Genomic DNA, 19,646 nt, shown 5'->3' with positions numbered 1-19,646 from the left:
TCAGAAAATTAGGAAATATATCAGATGCCAGGCTTTTGTTTGCAAGAAGATATCATGACCTCATTTATATATATAAAAAAAAGTGGTTCTGAACACAAACAGTGGCAGCAACTTCATTATCATAGTATGAAAAGTTGCTGATAACATTTTTTTTTTCATATAGTTACAGGAGCAACCTTTAAAGCTGAGAAGAATAAACACTTCTTTGAAAATATATTTCATTGATCGCTATAGTAATTTTAAGAATGCCTTGGTTCTTTTAACTACTACTTTAGCTCAGTGACCATAAACTTGTCTTCTTGTTTGTAACAGAAAGCGTCTTCTTTAGATTCTCTCTTCATACTCTGTCTCTCCTTTACACTAAATTCATCAGAGCTCTATCGGCTCCAGCTATCTAGATCAGGGCATTCACATCTTATTGAGACAGATGAGGCAGAACAACCATGATTTCTTCATATCTACTAAAGGAAAGGAGTTTAATAAATGCTGATCTCCTGCAACCATGTCCCTGTGCAGCAAGTAGTGCTGATACTAACCAGCTACCCTTGCAGCTCTCTTCCCCTAATATACAGCACTGGATGAATATTTTTCAGTGACTGTATTTTTGACCCCAAATGCAGTTTAGTATTGCTACATACATTCAATATGAAATCTCTAACAGTTTTTTTTCCTAGGAAAAAACCCCACAGAGCGAAAGTATCTGCATGGGGGATGACTTTCATACATAGGTCATGAGAAAACAATTGGCTTCTATCTTAATTTAAAACTATCTCCCGTCAGACGTAAGTTAATCAGTCAGGATAGTCCCAGACAATCCTACTGATGCTGTTCAATTTTGCTTACACAAACATACATCTAAATGAGCAAAGATTAAAAGTTATGCTTCCCTAGTGTTTGTCCACCCTGCTAATGGATAGCTTTTTTTCAGTAGCTGCTGTTGTAACTTTTCCATTTTTCATGGAACAATTCCCAGGAAGTTTGAGGATAACAGTAACTTTCTGACCTCTGGTCGTGACTATCAGACTGAAGAAAGGACACTTAGATTCCAGTTCTCACTTTGGCAAATGCTCATTTGCGCAAAGTGGAAAGGTATTGGCCAGGGAAAGTGACAGCACCACTAAAACACACTGGTTAGAACATGCTTTGGGAAGAAGGAGGAATGACCTCTCTTAGGTGGAGAACTGCTCTCACGTGAGCAAGTCACTCACTGAAAATGGCAGCTCTGCTAACCCAGACCTTAACTTTTGTTATGTTCATCACGATGACACAATTGTGAAATGTTCCATTTAAAATAAATAAGTCATTCCATTTGACGTGAAATACAACTTCTGTGCTTTCACTTTAATGAGGAAGGAAGAAAATAGTGTAATTGGACCGTAAAATTCATGTATTTATTGGTCTGACTGCAACTGTAAAAATCCCACCTCTGTCCAGTGCTTATGATGAATTCAGTCCCAAGCTTTTGGATAACCAGGTTGTTAAATTAGATCACACAAAAAGAAATGGAAATTACCTAGGAATGAAATTATTGTGGATGATGCCTCAAATTCAATATTATGAAATCAAAGTCCTGAAAAATATCCAAGAGACTATTTTCTTCCTTACATTTGCTTCCACATCATCAATGGAAATTTTAGTAAGAGTAGAGTCAAGTAAGTGTTCAGGGCTCCTTAAAACTCACATATCTCCTTACTAGAGCCTGGCTGACAAAAGCAGTGCAAGTTCATAAGCATTTTTTCATGTAATTTAAATTAAGTTTAAAAAGGAATTCAGAAAAAAAAGAGGTTTCAGACTGAACAAGGAGCCTTTGCTCCTTGAAGGAATAAAGATGCTGTATGTATTATATGCTTGTAATGTATTTTTAATGAATTATTTTCTTTCTTCTCTTTCCAAGGCGAGATCTTAAACTAAATGTTTAGGTCCCTCCATTCAATTAAAAACCAGATCTGCATTCCCTTTTAAAAAACACACAAGCCCCTAAATTTTCATTCAAATTTTTGTTCTTGCATTCAATTTCAATCAAGACATCGGATACATCCACTTAAGGTGCAGATAACAAGCAATCTTTCCCTAAATATAAACATTGCAAGCTATTAGATACCTGTTTTTCTGTGAGGATGACACAGCCAAGGAGCTGATCTTCCAGCCCTTTCATAGTAACAGTAAAGTCAATCACAGTTGTTCTTGCACTGATTTCTGGAGTAAAGGCAGGATTAGCCAGTTTTGTTGTCATGTAAAGGGTAAACCCCTTCTTCACATCTATCTCTTTGTCACCTACTTTCACCTGAAAATAAAACATATTATTCAACTTTCAAAATATGAATTCAGAAAAAGTTATTTTATCCAGCAAAACCCAGACAAATTCTTTTTTTACATTTTCACTTACACTTTTTCAGCTTTCTGCTTAAGGAGTAAAAAAATCCAACCCCATAAGTTCACTACTTATCTTTCTAATTGTCGCAGAAGTGTGAATCTCAGCAGTATCCAGACTACCAGGTACCCAGCAGCAGTCCTACTGTTTTTAAATTTCATAATCACAATTCGTCTTACTTTGTGTGCTGAACCAGATTTTATGAAATTTTTTTCCAAGATGTTGTCTAGAGCAGGATCAAGTTCCTCTCCAACATCTTCAATTAACAAAGGCCGGCCAAGGGACAAGCAATCTTCTATATAACTTCTGAAGTACTTGTGGTTCATAGTTGTAACCTAGGAAGATTAGTTCACAATATTGCACGCATTTGCAAGCACACAGAAAACAGTATAAAATCTATAGCAATTTAAAAAAATTATCCTGGGTAATCTACAGAAATGATTACATTTTAAGGACCACATCCACCTCTGCTGAAATGAATGGAAGTTTTGCTTTAAGCTTTACATAATAGGAGTTCACACTTCTTTGTTGTTATGTATTTATTTATTTATCTACATATCTATCTAATCACTGTAGTATCTTAAAACTTTTTAAATATTAATGGATTTATGCTCAGATGACTTAATGTGAAGTAGGGAAATATTTATAGGGTTCAGACAGGGAACCAATGTTACATATGAGGCCTAGTCTCAGATCAGATGTTGAATTTCCAATTCAGTTCCAATTTCACAATATGAAGTCTTAAAATTGCTAAAACCCACATAGACTCCACTCAATTATTTAAACTTAATAAATTCAACATAAGCCTTTGAGATGATAATCGAACACCCATTCCAGGCACATGTTAAGTCATCCTTTTGGGGTCTTTTTTTCACCAGAAAAACCTCAGGATAGACATGTTTTTTTCAAATAAATCCTTCTCTTAAAGTCAGTGCTCTTTGACAAAGGTATAATTAAAAAATCTTGAGGCACATTACACAGTCTTAAAACAGTATATTTTTTAAAAATTAATGCTATGTTCCATCACTCTGCACTTTTTGCTTCATTACAATGTTGGCATGTGTATCCACTAAACCAGCATGTTGCCTATATTTTTAGTCTAAATGAAACTGAGGGATGAAGCTACTGTCCTAGCAACCAACAATATAAGCCTAACAAGACCGTAGCAAATTACAATATCCCAGATGTAAAGGCATAATCTAAACATTTGGGGATGTAGAGTCTTGCCATAAATCTTTTCCTCCAGGACTTCACAGGAGGAGAACTCAGATTCTTCTAAGACATCTGATAACTCAGACAGGATGTCTAAAAGCCCGTAACTGACTGAATTTTCATTAGGAAAGGTTCCTCTGCATTTAGAGGCTGTATCTGTGCATATTCAAAGTCATGTGGGATTTAAGACTACTCAGTACTTAAGTCCCCTCAGTATTCACAAATGCCATAGGCTGGATATTCACACATACTGACCACAAGGTAGGCCTGGTAGACATTTTTCTCTGTCTCATCAGATAAATGTCATCATCAGTTATAGTGCATGAATAGTGAGGAATGAGGAAAGAATATTTCAATCTCCCAGTCCCTGCTTTGTGGGCATGTGATATAATTTCCTTATGCAACTACTAGACCAGGGAATGGAACCTGTGTGTTCGCAGCCTTCTTCTGCACGCTGCACATGGAGAGAGCAGCCACCTGGAGCATGGACAATACAGACTCAGCACTAATTATGGGAGGGAACTGACGTTGCAGATTGTAGAACACTTTAAAATTACTGTGGAAAAGCCTACAGTACAGCAGAAAGAGTCAGTGCAGCTCCCTAACCGAAGGGAGTGTTCCACCTCAGCTTGGAAGCTCTCTGAAATCCTGAGTAGGCGATGTAAGCCTTAAAAAGAATACGAGACACATCCTACTGTTTCTTGTTGGTTACTCACATTAGCATTTCTTGATCCAAATTTTGGGGGACAAAGTAAGTTCTAATGTAATTTAGAGGAAGCCACATTATCTACTGTAAGGCAGTAGATATCATAGAGCCACAAAATGTCTAAATTCTTTTACGAATACAACTCATACATTTTAGAAGAGCTTTGATCGTACTTTTAATAAAGGCATCCATTTTTTCCAAGGTCTTTGAATGTTGCATATTATTTTTCAGTCTCTTCCAATCAATACTTCCCATTTCTAGCTGCATTTCCACACCATTTGTTTGAGCACATTCAACTTACCAGAAATTGGATTTGGCATGGGATTGAATGCTGGGCCTTTCTTAACAGTTCTAGGAAGTATACACTTACGTCAAGCTCTAGAAGGTTAAGGATTTAGCTAATGACATCACCATAACATCATTGGCTCTCTGGACGTTACCATTCTTACCTTGATTCTCAGTTTCTTTTTTTTAATCCATCACTCTCATATTGAGTGAAGATAATATACCATAGTATTCATGTGGTAATCTATAGCTGTAGGATAGAATTGATTCTATTAACAACTAACTGCTTAATATCATGCTCACCCTGGCTTGAAAATATATAATGGGTTTAGATCTTAATCATAACTCATCTTATACTTATTGGTGTAACAAAACATGGAGACTAGTCCGATTAGAAGGTAAAAAAATTAAATAGAAGACCCAGAACCCAAATAGGATGTGCTATTAGATAGAAAGTGCAAAAGGTGAATAAATTAGGCAATAAATATTTTTATCACACGTATTTAATTATCAAGATGCAGTCTAAATTCAAACTTTGTGTTTGACACAGATCACTAGATTTCTATTCTACCCCAGGCCACCATTCTTTTTCTAGTTCCCCCCCTTTTCTTTTCCCTGTTTTCCTCTTAAAATGCTTATGTTATAACGTGCCTTGCAGAACCAACTGCCTGATCCTGTCTGGTCTTAATTTTGCAAGTCATTTACTTCCCTCTATATTTCTCTTTCTCTATGACAAGTAATTAAGAGATTCATCATAAAAATACATATGGCATAACATATAATTCCAATTTGCTCTTGAAACTGTATTTCTGGGAGATGACAAAGCACTACAAGTTATCTCACCCTTCTACAGATAGGTCACAGATTTTGTGTCAGTCTTGTTTTAATTTCTGCCTAACTGTATACCATAAATATCAGATTTAAAATTACACTTAGCCACAGTACGATGACAGAAAAAATAGTTTCCATTGCTAATTATGATGTGAAACGACACACACATAGAAATATTAAATGAACCGTTTACCTGGAGTCCACTATTCTTTTCCTTATTTTTAATCCAGATCTTTCCTTGACCTTGTGGATCAATCAACAAAGGATATCGAGATGCTTTTGTAACAATGATGCCATTTTGAACTGAAAGGTCATCATTCGGGAGACCCTGGAGGTTCCATTCACCCACTGTACCATTGTCAACAAGCATACCAGTCAGGTTCAGGTCCTAATGCAAAATATGGGATTATAAAATTAGTACCAGTTGGAGGAGTTACACTAAAATGTTTGATGGAAGGTTTTTCTTCTTATTTTGATCATAATGCATGATAGAATGTATTCGGTAGTTGCTGCTTACTGTTTCCCTTCTTTAAAGTTTAAGACCTAAATCACTGAAGTCAGGCAATAATGAAAGTGAATTGTGTTGAGGCTTTTATGTCCATTAAAGAATGTTAGAGAAACTCTGAAGCCAGTTCCATAACTAGTGACAAGCTGATTTTGGTATTGGCAAACTCTTTTCTTTCTAGCTCAAGAAGAAGGGTTGTCTTAGTCACAAGAACTTCCTCCAGCTGTGAAGCTGTGACGTACCATCCAAGTATGTATATGAATACAGGATGGCTTCTGTGAGACTCAGAGAAGAAAAAGGAGATGTACTGTGGATCAATAACTGTGGACTATCATGAAAAGTTATTGTTGCTATGCTCAGAACTCTTCCCAGCTCACATATTCTACTAAAGCTTGCTTTGTACATGTCAACTAACCTGCTATAGTTGGTTCACTATGAGCAGTGACTGGCCTCTCAAGAATGTGTATGTGAAGAAAACAGTGCTTAAAATCACAAATCAAGCTAGAAGAGCAGCCTAATAATGATGTGAGTTTAAAAAGAATAAAACTGAAGGGTTGCGTTTTTTTTATTTTCTCCTTACATTTTTTACATCAAGAATTCCTTTTTGTAAGCATCCTCTACAAACATGTATAAAAGGAAAGAAAAAGTCTGAAATTCCAGCAAAAATCACACAATTCAGCATCTGAAGCCTAAAGCAAAATTTCAGATACTGTGAGACTTTTGATACAGTCATGAGAGTTAGCGATACCAGTGGTTGTAAGACTCAAGAGCTTTTTTACGCCTTTGATATTTTTACTGCTCTAATTATTTAAAAATCTGAACGAAGCAACACAAACCATTCTCAGAAGACAGAGAAACTTAGAATGCCATTTCCATTTGTGAAAAGGACAGTAAATCATTTAAAAGCCAAAAATTTCAGCAATTTGAACCTAAAACCACATTTAGCTCCTTAAACAGAAGTGCAGGGTCTAAATAGCTTTGAAATCTTTCTTACTGCAGCAGTAACAGTCAGTCACTCTGCATCTCTGAAACTTAGCTTATTTAAGTGCCCAACTACACAGATAGATAGCTAATTTTAACCAGATGTCTTTAAACTAGTATAGCTAAATGACTCATACACCCACAGCCAGTTAGTCTGTGACAAAGGCAGATGTCAAGCCTTTTGCTTGAACTGAAAAGCCGCTTTCTTTTCTGTGGTGCAGAGTAACAAGAGAAGACCATATGCTGCCTGTTGTGAGTACTTAATTCACTGGAAAAAATTAAAAATCTCTTCTGCACACTAACATTGAAATCATAATCCTGTCTTTAATGGCAACTATCTAAACAGAATGGTAATTATGGTTTGAAACTCACTAATTATGGTTTTCTCTGTCCATATGAAAAAAAACCCCAAACCAACATAGAAACAATCAAAAAGTATTCCCCAAATTTTGAAGGATGCAGCTGAATAGTAATGTGATTGGAAGATCCCCACAGAGACAAAATTCTAGTTCTCTATGTCTTGCTTTCTAAGGTCATTATACATCCAAATTCTTACCTTTAAATGGTAAGAACCTTGACAGATATTCCCCAAGGTAAGCAGCTTTTAAGAACATTTTGTACACTGAATTTGAGAAAGAAACTCCATGGGATGAATGTATGTAGGATAACTCCCATACCACATTGGTAAAAAATCTTGCCTGAGACTGCACTGCTACTGGTACTTCATCAATAAATTGATCTTGGACTTACATATTACTACATATCAGGAGCTTTCAAAGAGCTTTGCTGAGCAAGTCAGGATCATTCAGCTTTGTAAGCGTAAATTGGGCTGGGCTCTTTCAGGTCAAAGTAAATCACTGTTATGAGAAGCGTTATACACCACCTAATGTACAAAAAAAAGATTCACAACTAACTTCTATCAGCTGGAGAGCATGACGAACTTCTCATGGCAAAGAGGTCTCCCTAATACAGATTTTAAATGTCAAATCCCCCAAGAACCTGAAAGGAAGATGCAGCTTGGATACTAATCCACGTTTAACCGTTTCCCATGGTACACAGATTGCTCACTTGCTACCAGTACTTTCCAGCAGCACCTGCTATGTCAAAACTTTGACAAGTATAGGCAGGAGCCTTTTGGGCTTAATTCCTCCACTTCAATACCAAGCGAGGGAGACTCCCTGAACTATTCCTCCAGAGAAAATGTACATGGGTATTCACAAATCCAAGTGGAAAGCAACATGGACAGATTACTCTGAAAGACAGTTTTTATTATTATGGCCTAAATTCTGCCTCCAGATGTCTTCCAGATGCAAGGAAGAAGGTTAGACAGACCTCCTAGAAGTCATGGAATAGGAACAAGGCTGCTGCTGGCCATGAGCAAAAGCCCATGCACTAAACCAGCTGCCAGGTTAGGACCCCCTGAGGCACATTGTGGCAAAAGGAAAGAGCAGGACTCATGTAAAGGAACCTGCCTTGTATCATAGTCCCAGCAAGCAGATTGCTCTCTTTATTAAAGGTAGTTATGTGATGTGTCAGCGTACTGAAGCTGCATGATGAGACCATGGCTGAAGAAGGGTAAACCAAGCTTTACAAATCCAGGTTTTATTTCATCTAATCATCTCAACAAGACACTTCAAATAAAACCAAATTAAATAGTGGAAACAGAATAAATCTTGATGGGTTCTTGGATGATGATTGTGGCATTACTACCACCCAACCTAGAGTGCAGAGATAAATCTCCACACCTCTGAGCCATCCTGTGGGCATAACTTGAAAGCTGCTGTTTCAAAGACTGCCTGGAATACTACAGGGGCACAGCAATACCAGTTGTGGGGTGCTATTCTCACATATTCCTAAGTTATGCTTTGTAAGTGGAGAAGTCAAATGTTGAGGGAAAAACACAACTGGTGTTTCATTCAATATATGTATTTACCACTTTCAGTAAACGCTAGATGTGGCTAATTTGCTTGACTTTATGACTGAAATTATGGACACAACATGGTATCTGCAAAAAATCACCAGCTAAGCAGGAAAATTGTGGCTACTTGATGGAACTCCCTATGATAAGGTAAATCTATTCTAAGCTGGTGAATTTCACTCCGTTTCCAATATCAGCTGACCTCAGACAGCATCCCTCTCTCGGATTTGCCAGAGCAATGGCCTATATACCAATCTTGCAATGCATGACAGTATAAAAAGGATTTTAAACCACATCTTTTTAGAAGCTTGGTTGTCAAGGGTTTAGATTTTTTTATTTATGAAAAATTTGATGGAATGTGACAGCCTGTAAATAATCTTCCAATTATGTACTTTCCTGGAACAGAAAGCTCTGAACATTATTTCTCTGCAAGGCAAAGAGTAAGGTCAGGGCAGAGCACGAAAACTTACGTTACTGTATGGAATCTTGCTGTTGTCCATCTCTTTCTTCCACAACTGGAGCAGCAAATTCCTGTACTCCTGATTAAAAGGTCCAGAGTAGGAGAGAAAACCCGTAGCCAGAAGAACATTTCCCACTAAACTGATAATTTGATTTTGAAAGCTTTTGCTGCTTGCTGTCCAACGAAGCTGTATGTAAAATATTATAAAGAAGTTAGATTAAGCAAGCACAAGACTGAGATCTATCTTAAGAATTTATCTCTTTCCAGCAAATAATTGTTCTTCAAAGCAAGAGTATTTTTGACTTTAAATTGTTCTCTTCAGAAGTAGAAGTTTTCTTGGAGGAGATGGCAACCACTTGACCAAGTGGAGAAAAGGCATCTTTGCCAACAGGCTGGCCAAACTTGCAAGAAGTTCTTTAAGGGGAACCAAGTGGGAGGGAGAGGATGACCAACAATCATGTCAGGAAGTGGAGGACTACGTTGGCAAACAAAATGTGTGGGGTGATATAAACAGTAGGGACCCTGTAATCAATAAAAGAGGACTAACTGAGGACCACCCCATGCATATCCACATAAACAAAAAAGTGCCGACCAGACAGAATGATGAGGATAGCTTTCATACTGCTTTTGGGAAATTAACACAGCTGGGAACCTCTCTGAAGTGCTTGTACACTAACGTGCATGGCATGAAGCACGAACGAGGAACGAGAGGTCTGCTTGTGGTTGCAGAGTCATGATCTCATGGGGATCATTGGGACATGGTAAGGAGGCTTCCACAAATGGAGTGCTGCAATAGGTGTATACAGGCTTGTTTGGAAGGACAGGATGGGGAGGTGAAGAGGGGAGGTTTTTTTTCATGTGAGAGAGCTGCTGAAATACATGGAGCTCTTCATCTGAGACCCTGGGATGGATAATGAGATGTTTGAGAGCTTATTGGCTAGGATTAGAGGGCAGACCAACGTGTGTGTCTGTTACAGACGGTATGATTAAGAAGAAGTAGATGAGGTCTTTTTCAGACAACAGGAAGAAACCTTGCATTCACAAGCCCTGGTCTACACAAGAGACTTTGCCACTGTGATATCTTCTGGAGGGACATTATAGCAAGACACAAGCAATCCAGGAGGCTTTAAGGAGTGCACCAACAGAAAATTCTTAGCACGGGTAACTGAGGGCAGTCTGCTGAACACAGACTTGCAAACAAGAAATAAATGGTGAGGGATGTAAAGGTCAGAGGTAGCATTCGCTAAGAGAATTGAGGTAGTTTAGCCTTGAGAACAGACAGCTCAGGGGGAATTTTATCAATGTCTACAAATACCTGTTCGGAGAGTGTAAAGATAATGGTGCCAGACTCTTTTCAGTGGTACCCAGTGAAAGGACAATGGCACAAATTGAAATACAAGAAATTCTAATTAAACAGACAAAACTCTCTTTTTTCAGTGGGAGTCATCAAGGGCTGGAACAGGTTGCCAAGAGGGTTGTAGACTCTCTATCTTTGGAGGTATTCAAAATGCACTTGGACAATGCCCTGAGCAACCTGCTTTATTTGATCTTGTTTTAAGCAGGTGGTTTGAGTTAGATGATCTCCAGAGATCCATTCCAACCTCAATTATTCCATGATTTTGTGATATTCTGAATACTGGTTTTGAGTTCTAATTATTCCTTTCTCTCCGGATTTCTGTTCCCTTCCAACTACTCTGCATGTAACCGAGGCAAGGACCTATATGTTTTAAATTTAGAAAATATGCATTTAACCCAGTGTCAGTTTTGCCCAAGACTCCAAATGCCATACAGAGCCTTCTTCTGGTTTGTCTGAATTTTAAAAAGTAGAATAGAATAACATCTCTTACAAGACCTCATAGCACAAGGCTTCAGAAAACTCACACGAAGGCACAGTAACTTCCAATTTTGGTGTAGCTCTTAAATTTTGAAATTCAGTGAAAAATATTACAAAGCATATAACATCTTTGACTGATATATGTTGAAGTACAGCTATGCAAACAAATGCCAAAGTGCCGGCCTCAGAGGACACAATGGTCAAAGTCAAAGCTCTCATCAATTTTGACTGATTTGGAGTGAAATCAACCAACGCATTATCCAAGCAAATAATCAGACAAGAAAAAAAGAATAACCTGCTTGCTCTGGAAACCTTCAGGTTCCCTTGGAAGCTGAAGCCAGAAAAATCTGAACAGGAAAGGTAAATTTCAAGCTCAGTGCAAAGCATGATTATCCCATAATTCTAAAAGGCTTCAGTACAAAGCTGAACTTCAAATATAGTTCAGGACATTAGTCAAGCTTCAAATTCCTGTTCTTGTATACTTGGTGAGAAAAATAGAGTAATCCTTCTTATAAATATTTTAGGGTAATTATTTAAGTTAAGCATAATTTTTCTTCTTACTAAAGCTAAAAGGAATTTGTCTCCGTGTCTTTAAATCTGTACTTTATTCCAATACAAGCCGTATGATACGACATAAATCTTCATACAGAAGAATTAAGAAAATAAAATGTTGTACTTTGTAAGATATATGAAGTTCAAGCAAAAAACCTACATATAATTAAAATAGTGTCATATGATACCGAGATGTCACCATGCCTTGAATTTCTTGAGCACTGCTAATGATCATTATGGAGTATTCTCAAAACAGAATCTGGCTTGTGCTGGAAACCTACTCATACGTGCTAATACCTTTTCTCCACATAATCCTTCAATCAGAGCTGTGGCGTTGTTCATCTTCCTTCTGCATGCCTCAGCATCGTCAAGTAATGCCTGCTTCTCTTTCATAGCAGTATCATACATAGCTTGTACTTGATCCAGTTCCATCTGCTTCTCATTCAGCTGAAGCTGTGCATTATCGAGCTCCAATTGGGCAGCTGCAAGTCTTCCCTCTTGCAAGGCTAAATTTGCCTACAAACATTTAAAAGTAAAGAGTAATTAATACCTATTATTTGGCAGTAGCAAATGACATTCATTTAATGGCACATACTGTACTGTATTGGGTAGTTTTTAAAATAAATTGTTTAACATCACAGCAGTTTTCTCCTTCTTTTACTTTTCAACCTAGAACTGGAAGACAAGCATAACATAAAAGTTATTCAATGCAATCTTAAATGTTTTAATAATATTTTCAGAATGATCTATTGATCACAAAATGATCAATTATTTGAAATCACAATATACTTGAAGTAGCTGAATACTAGACACATGAGGCAACCCATACAATGTTTTCTGTAATATATTCTCAGTGCAAGACAAAATCAAGATAGCCCTAATGGATTATAAAATAATAATAATGATAATGGAAACTACTCTTCTCCTCTCTTTTCCAATCAATTACTTCTACAATAGAAATATAACAAATTCATTTTTTGCTCCACTGGAAACTAAAACTCTAGAGACTTTTCTCACATCTCTGTATAGATTTCAATGATGAGCTGCCAGTCATTTAAAATGTGGCCTCTTAACTTGTATATTTCTAACAGGGGAAAGTATTCTGTGCATTCAGAATGTGTTTCCAAACGTATGTTTGCAAAGCATTACAGACTGACAAAGTTTTTATGAAATTCACACATACAGATAAAGGTTGCTTCCATTTACTCTGAATATTTAAACCCCTTCTTTAAATATCATGTATCTTCTTTCTATTTTTTCTGCTATAAGAGTTATGAAGATGGAAACCAAGAATCTGTAAAAACTGTTCTATTACAAATATGAAACTTGACATGCAGATTACATGACATCAGAAATGTAACAGCACAAGGAATCTCTGGGATAAATCTTAGTAAATAGTATAACCATGGGTTGGGTTTTTACATTAGATCTTGACTAAAAATATATATCAAAACAAAAAATAGAGAGGACCCAAGATCACATTTTGAGATCTAGGCATGATATAAAATGCAGCATGAAGTCTGGTGGATTTCAAAAGGCAGGTCTGTAAGCAAGGAATTAGAGAATCATATATGTACTAAACAACAAAGTAGTACTGCTTTTTGAGTCACACAACTAGAGAATAGCACTGTTGGCAAAAATTCTTTTACTGTAGCTACTGTGCTTGTTGACAAATCCTAGAGACAAACAAATATTTTATCATGGAGATAAGCCAGCAAAATGGTTGCTTATAAAATTTCCATCACGTAAGAATACTGAAATATTTTTACTCCACCGTTTATTAAAGAGCACACTTAAAAACATCTCCTAGAGATAAACACAATTAAATCCATGAGTCTTGTTTAAGACCCAACTAAGCGGATTCCAAAACCACTGCCACTACTTTTTAGTGAATCTTGGACCACCAGAAAAAGTTTAAACAGTAAAGGAGTTCTCAGTAGGTGGTGTAGTGTTATTGTGTCCTACAGCGAGAGAAAGGAAGGAGTGAGAAGGAAGAGAGAGAGAGACATGGCAGGGCTTTTAATGGATCTTAATAAGAAAGGTCCAACAACAAATGACTTAATAAGATAATTGCTTTAAAAAGATCCACGATAAGAATATAGCGAGTGTATCTTGCATCCCTTCAGATGCTGGGCACCCTGCATTCATGCAGCATCAGACAGAGCCCAGATGGATTTTCCCATGCCATGCCGTGCAGAGCAGATCATGTCTATGGAAAGAAAAATCTTCTTTTGGTCATTCAAGCTATTATAAACTCCTCTTATTATTCTGTGTTATTAAAGCAGGTCCCTTTTTAAGCCATCTGTTGTCGGGCCTTTCTTACTGGGATACAGAAAGACCCCTGCAGCAGCCTTCTCTTTCCTGCCTCACCTTCAACCCCTTCTCCTGTGAAGAGTATCCTCTTATCCTTAAACTCTATAAGGGTTAAAAATGGGAGTAAAACAAAGTTACAACATATTTTTTCAGCCCCAGTTTACAAATAGTGAGGTTACACAGGGAACAAGATCCTTGGAGAGCTGGGAAGAACAGCCTAGGAAGAACAGCTAGAACAACAGGGGATTTAACATCTGGCTGTGTGGATTCACATTTCACCTTGACATTTTTCACAGCAGGACATGAACCTCAATGGAAAAGAGTGACCATGTGAATTCCCAACACATATGAGCAATGATGCTTTGTAAACATGAAAACAGACCTCCTTGCAGCAATAAAATACCCAGAAAGGTACAAAATACTGATAAAGCTGATTTTCCAGTTCTTAAAAGCTCTTTAAAGGCTACCAGCTTTGAAGATGTAGGGAGAATGAAAAAATATTTCACACAAGTACATAGAAAAAATGTATTGTGCTATTTACACAAGAGTTTACAGGGTCTCTAGAAGACCAGTTGTAATAAGAAATTATTTTACAGACAATTTAACCAAAGTTTTCAGTCAGTTTTAGGGTAATCACAAAAAAAGTAGTAATACATTTTGGTACTAGTTTGATTGTAGGCTTCTTTCTCATATGTGATGACTAATGGGTGGTTACACAAGAACGACTCTGGTTCTAACATACCAGAGTAACCATCTATATGATTCTCAAAGGCAGAAAGTATACTTGTTTCAGATTACCCTATGAAATCATCACTATTTGGTCGTTCTCTGTCTTTCTCTCCAACTTCATTTTTCAACATTACATAGGTACAAACACTGCTTTTGTGTTGACATCACTGTCAGGTTAGTTGGCAGTTTCCTCTGCAGAGTTTTGCCATGCAAGCAGGAGGCAAGTTCTGGTGCCAAGGAGAATCTCCTCCAAAAGAAGGCTATTACAGTCACAAGCAGCTTCATACAAAGATTTCCAGCCAATTACAGGTGGCCAGGAAATGTGTCTCCCAGCCACAAAGAACCACTGTGGCCTTCCTAATCAGAGTGGCATTGCTATGTGAACAAACTTCACAACCTTCATTTCATCCCTGAGTCATGCAGCAAGGCAAAGATTCACGATTTGTTTCAGTTGGATGCAGTATGAAAGCCTGAATAAATGGATTTTACGTGAATGAATCATGAGGATTTGAGACATGAGATCAACACTCTTATCTGCACTCCCACGAAGGGGGGCTATGACAGAACATAGGCTTATGTGAAAGCAGCAGCTTCAGCCTTGCCTTGCCATTGGCACTGAGTACCACACACACAATCCTCTCAACATCTGCCTCAGCCAAATCCTTTACCTGCTCTCTTGTGTCTGTCTGCATGGGGGAAATTGTTGAGACCGTGTCAACAAGGGCCAGAGACAAAACTGTTAAGGAGATATTTTGCCTTCTTCCAAGATACCCTCAGAGAGGACTTCACAGTAGGCAGTGAGATGACCCTGCCCCTTTTAACCCTTCTGCATTCCACACAAAACCAGGACAAACAAACACATAATTACATTCCAAGCTATAATGTTAAACTAAACATGCCTAGGAGCTTTCTCTGGCACAGAGGTTCTCTAGCATAAAGCAGCTCACATTAAGCTCTTCCAGCCTCTAAAACAGTTCAGCTGCATGCAGACAGCCTCGTGGAGATAGTCCTTGGACCAAGCTAGTTCCTGAAAGTTGCCCAGAGATTGCTGAGAAAATACTGCTAAGCCAAGACCAAATTCACACTAGGGATCATTCTAACAATTTAACAGTACAGATGATCACTTTCCAATGTCTAGAAAAAATCTCCAGTACCGTATAATTTATTAGTATTGACATAGCCATAAGTTTCTTGTTGATTCATTACACACTCGATTTTGCAAAGCAAGTGTATCTGGCCTTGATCCAGGAAGACATCTAAATAAACATAAAAATGGCTTCCCCAATAAAAAAACTCATACCATTTAATGCTATCCTTGCTCATGAATGGAATGCCCAGACCAGCCCAGATCATGCTAAAGAACAGATGTTGCTCAGTAGATTTAGGAAGTGTTACTAGAAGAACCCATAAGAAAAAAAAAAAAAAACAAAACAGCTAAAACTTTATAGTCCACTACATGGTAAGGAAGATATAGACTTTTCTAATATCTCTCTTGTTTCAGGAATTTTAGCTTTTCAAGTTCATTGCTCTCACAGTTTATTGAGCACTCACTATTCTTGGAACAGGCCAGAAGGCTTCCTGCACTTGGAGACTGTCAATGTGCTCACGAGCCTCTGTGGATGTCGTGGGTGACCGCCTTTGCCTGTTCTGGACATACAGCATCTGACTGACCGCTCTTCACAGAAATGCAGTCTCGAGCTGCTCCTGTCCCAGATTGCTGCAGATTTTTCACATAGACACTCTATTGCTTTTGCATCAACTTTTTCAGAGTCTCAATATCACAATAAGTTTGGAATCACCTTTATTTAGGGAAACATTATAAAAGTGGCAAACACATACATAGGCTTTGCAGACATTCCAAAATCAATGTTTTCACTTCACCAATCTGAAAAAAATATACACGCACGCACACACACATATATATATGTATACATATAGACATATGTACACATGCAAACAGATCCATGCAGAGTAACATTATCCATACAGAGTAACATTAATAAAATCTCGGCCTCAATTTCTTTGCTATCACTGACCATTGTGGGGATTAAAACAGTCTCTGAAAGGCACAGAGATCAAGCCTCTTATCTGCTTTTCACAGCCTCTACTAGATGACTAAAGATTCTCCATTTTTCCCATTCAGTTACATGTCCTGACTTCAATCTGTTTTGTTAGGTGATCTAATCCTCCCTTTCACTTCCCGAAGTATTTGTTTTCTTTCCACAGCTATTGCAGGCCTTTAAGTCAGACTTGAATGCTTGTTTTCCTGCCCAGTGGGCACCACCTTCACAAGGACACACTTATTTAAATGGATGACCATCAAATTTTGACACTCCTTGACTGTTATCTCTACCTCAGGTGCAAGATTCCCTCTATTGCCTGCTGTGTTAGTTCAGCACGGAGACAAATGAAAGCAGAAAAGACAATAAAGTCTCACATTTAAAACTGAGTTTGACAAGGAGAACCCTCAATATCAAACAGAATTTTATAAACTGTAGATAAAGTTCCCTTGATCATCATAACAGTGTAAGAAGAACTTAATTAAAATCACTGGAGATATCTCTAAGGAAAATTATACCCCTATACACAGTATTTTAATTGGAGGCTAACAGAATCACAGCAAAATCCAGGGCTTCTTCATCCTGCTGTTATATTCTTTAACTAATGGGTAAAGAAAAGATAGTGTTTCAGTATTATCAGGTTAATCCAACAGGTTTCTTTACTAGGTAACAAGTTAGAGAGGAATGGCTCACGGTCATTGTGAAGGTTTACAGGTACACACATGCTGACCACTGTACAATAAGCAATGACACTGTTGTATTTGCAGGCAGCGTTTGGTTGTTTTCTGTACTTGATTCTAAGTAATGACCCTCAGGCTGCAGGTCAGATATCTAAAGAATGTACACATCTGTTTCTAGGAATGAGTTAATCTTTGCACACAATATTCACTAAAATATAAGTTACTATTAATTAGTTTTCACAAGTCGTCACATTTAAGATAAATGAGGCACTGAGTCTCAGTTAATATGCAATTTAAAAATATATTGGATGAATTTTGCAGGTGTTGAAGGGGGTTTATCTCCTAGAACAGCAGTTAGAATAAAGCAGCTTGATTAATTCATTCAGTAAAACTGCTTTTAGCACTGGATGATTTAGCCTCTGCTAGTACTTTATGCAGCTTAATTGTACATTTATTTTCAATTATTTTCTTAGCACCACTCCAGTGCTTCCTGCAATATCTCTTGCATACTTTAAACACTTCCTCTCTCTGTCATCTTCAGTTTTAAAATATTTGCGACTGTTGTTCTACCTGACAATAAGCACTGCTTTGCCAAGAAATGCATGCTCCGTTTTTCATCGCTACAAGCGCGACAAGAATGTAAGTAATTTAATATAAAGTTAAATTTATATGCAACCTTAAGTCATAGCTATCCAAATTAAAATGCAAGAGTATTTTTCCAGCTTTCAGAGCTGCATCTGCATATAAAGCCACTATTTCCTCTAGGTCTTGCTCTCCTTTATAGCTCTCAATAGCCACATTTCAAATTATGTTTTCATTAGTGAATATCCCATTATTTGAAAAGGGAATTGCTGCTTATACATCACAGAAATATGGTCTTCTCTATCAGTTACCTGAATAAAAAATATCAGGCTTTTAATGAATTTTAATCAGGTCTGTCCAGATATACTAAAAGAGTATGCCAAGTTTTGAATATACCATTGATACAGTTGCTAATACGAAAGGAGACTGAACATAAGTAGAGTTGAAGCATAACCCATTGAACCATTTTTTCAGAAAAGACCCATAGATCTCCCTGTAGAAGTCATGACTATAAATCACTACATAAATATTCAAAGTCCTTTTTTTTTCCCAATATGCTCAGAAATGAAACATTTCCAAGACAATAAAGCTATCTGTAGGAATGCAGACACAATTAGCTGCTCCCTTTCTACTGCAGGGTGATGTTACAACAGAATTCTATGGCAGGTGTCTACTTTATTACATATAGACTTACATGTAGCAGTTTGACACTCCAAAGTTTTCTTAGAGAGATGAATTCCAGCTAATTCATTAAAGAACACTTTGTGCCATGTGAATGGTTTCTTATCACCCAGATTCTAAAAAGACTGCAATGAGTATGCTCCTTCCCAGGTCAGTAGGACTGAGGTGAAGTCTTCTTGAGACCACAGTGCCTAGCACCAAGTCTGAGAGCAGAGACAGTATCTGTATCTTCCTCTTGTAGATAGCCAGGTGCTCCAAAGATACTGTGTAATAAGACTCCCATTGAAATCTGTGTTCACACAAGTAACAACTGTACCGCAAGATAGCTGTGTAAGGGGAAAAAATTGCCATGACATATTTATCCTCTGTGTGTTGGACTTCACAACTGGATATGAAGAAACAAGAATCTCTTGTAACTGATGATCTGTTTCAGCCAAAATAATGCAACGTTATTTCTACTTAATTATAGTCATTCCTCAGGAAAATAAAATGAGTAATATAAAATACCTTAAGAGGAAGAACTTCTTTATTAATACCGTAGAAGTAAACCATTGCTTGTGTCCATGAGCAAAGACCTGCTACATTTCCACACACTTTTTTAGCAGTCTCAAGATTATAATCCTCCATATCCAAATAAGGCTCTAAAAGCTCCACGGTTTCTTCAGTAATTGAGTCCTAGTCAATGGAAAGGAAAAATTATTTTTTAAATTGATTTTAAGAATAAAGTCTGCTTCACAGAAACATTTTTCTTTTAAAAAAACATGGTGCTACCACTTCCTACAGAAGAAATGAACAAAACAACACTCTTATAACGGACCAATTCATTTTTTTTCTGTGAACTCAATTGAAAATAACTCCTACTTCCATTGCAACAGGCTGACTTGAGTTTGCATTTAATATCCCTATTTGACTCATAAGATTTACAGACATTACTGGTAGCTCCATC

The 19,646-nt window shown here is 37.3% G+C and overlaps 1 protein-coding gene across 1 annotated transcript in view; it reads right to left on the bottom strand.

Annotated features, from left to right (window-relative positions):
- LOC104061008 (dynein axonemal heavy chain 5) overlaps positions 1-19,646 on the bottom strand; it is a 158,324-nt gene that overhangs the window by 40,852 nt on the left and 97,826 nt on the right. Inside the window, exons 59-64 of the mRNA XM_054058697.1 lie at positions 19,208-19,375; positions 11,953-12,171; positions 9,280-9,456; positions 5,599-5,793; positions 2,551-2,706; positions 2,102-2,284 (exon numbers count right to left, since the gene is read on the bottom strand). Of these exons, the coding sequence (XP_053914672.1) occupies positions 2,102-2,284; positions 2,551-2,706; positions 5,599-5,793; positions 9,280-9,456; positions 11,953-12,171; positions 19,208-19,375 (1,098 nt within the window). The remainder of the gene's footprint in view (positions 1-2,101; positions 2,285-2,550; positions 2,707-5,598; positions 5,794-9,279; positions 9,457-11,952; positions 12,172-19,207; positions 19,376-19,646) is intronic.

Source organism: Cuculus canorus, chromosome 2, assembly GCF_017976375.1.
Source record: "Cuculus canorus isolate bCucCan1 chromosome 2, bCucCan1.pri, whole genome shotgun sequence".
NCBI classification, from domain to species: domain Eukaryota; kingdom Metazoa; phylum Chordata; class Aves; order Cuculiformes; family Cuculidae; genus Cuculus; species Cuculus canorus.
Note: the sequence above shows the minus strand (reverse complement) of the source record. Positions and strands in the feature narration are given on the sequence as shown.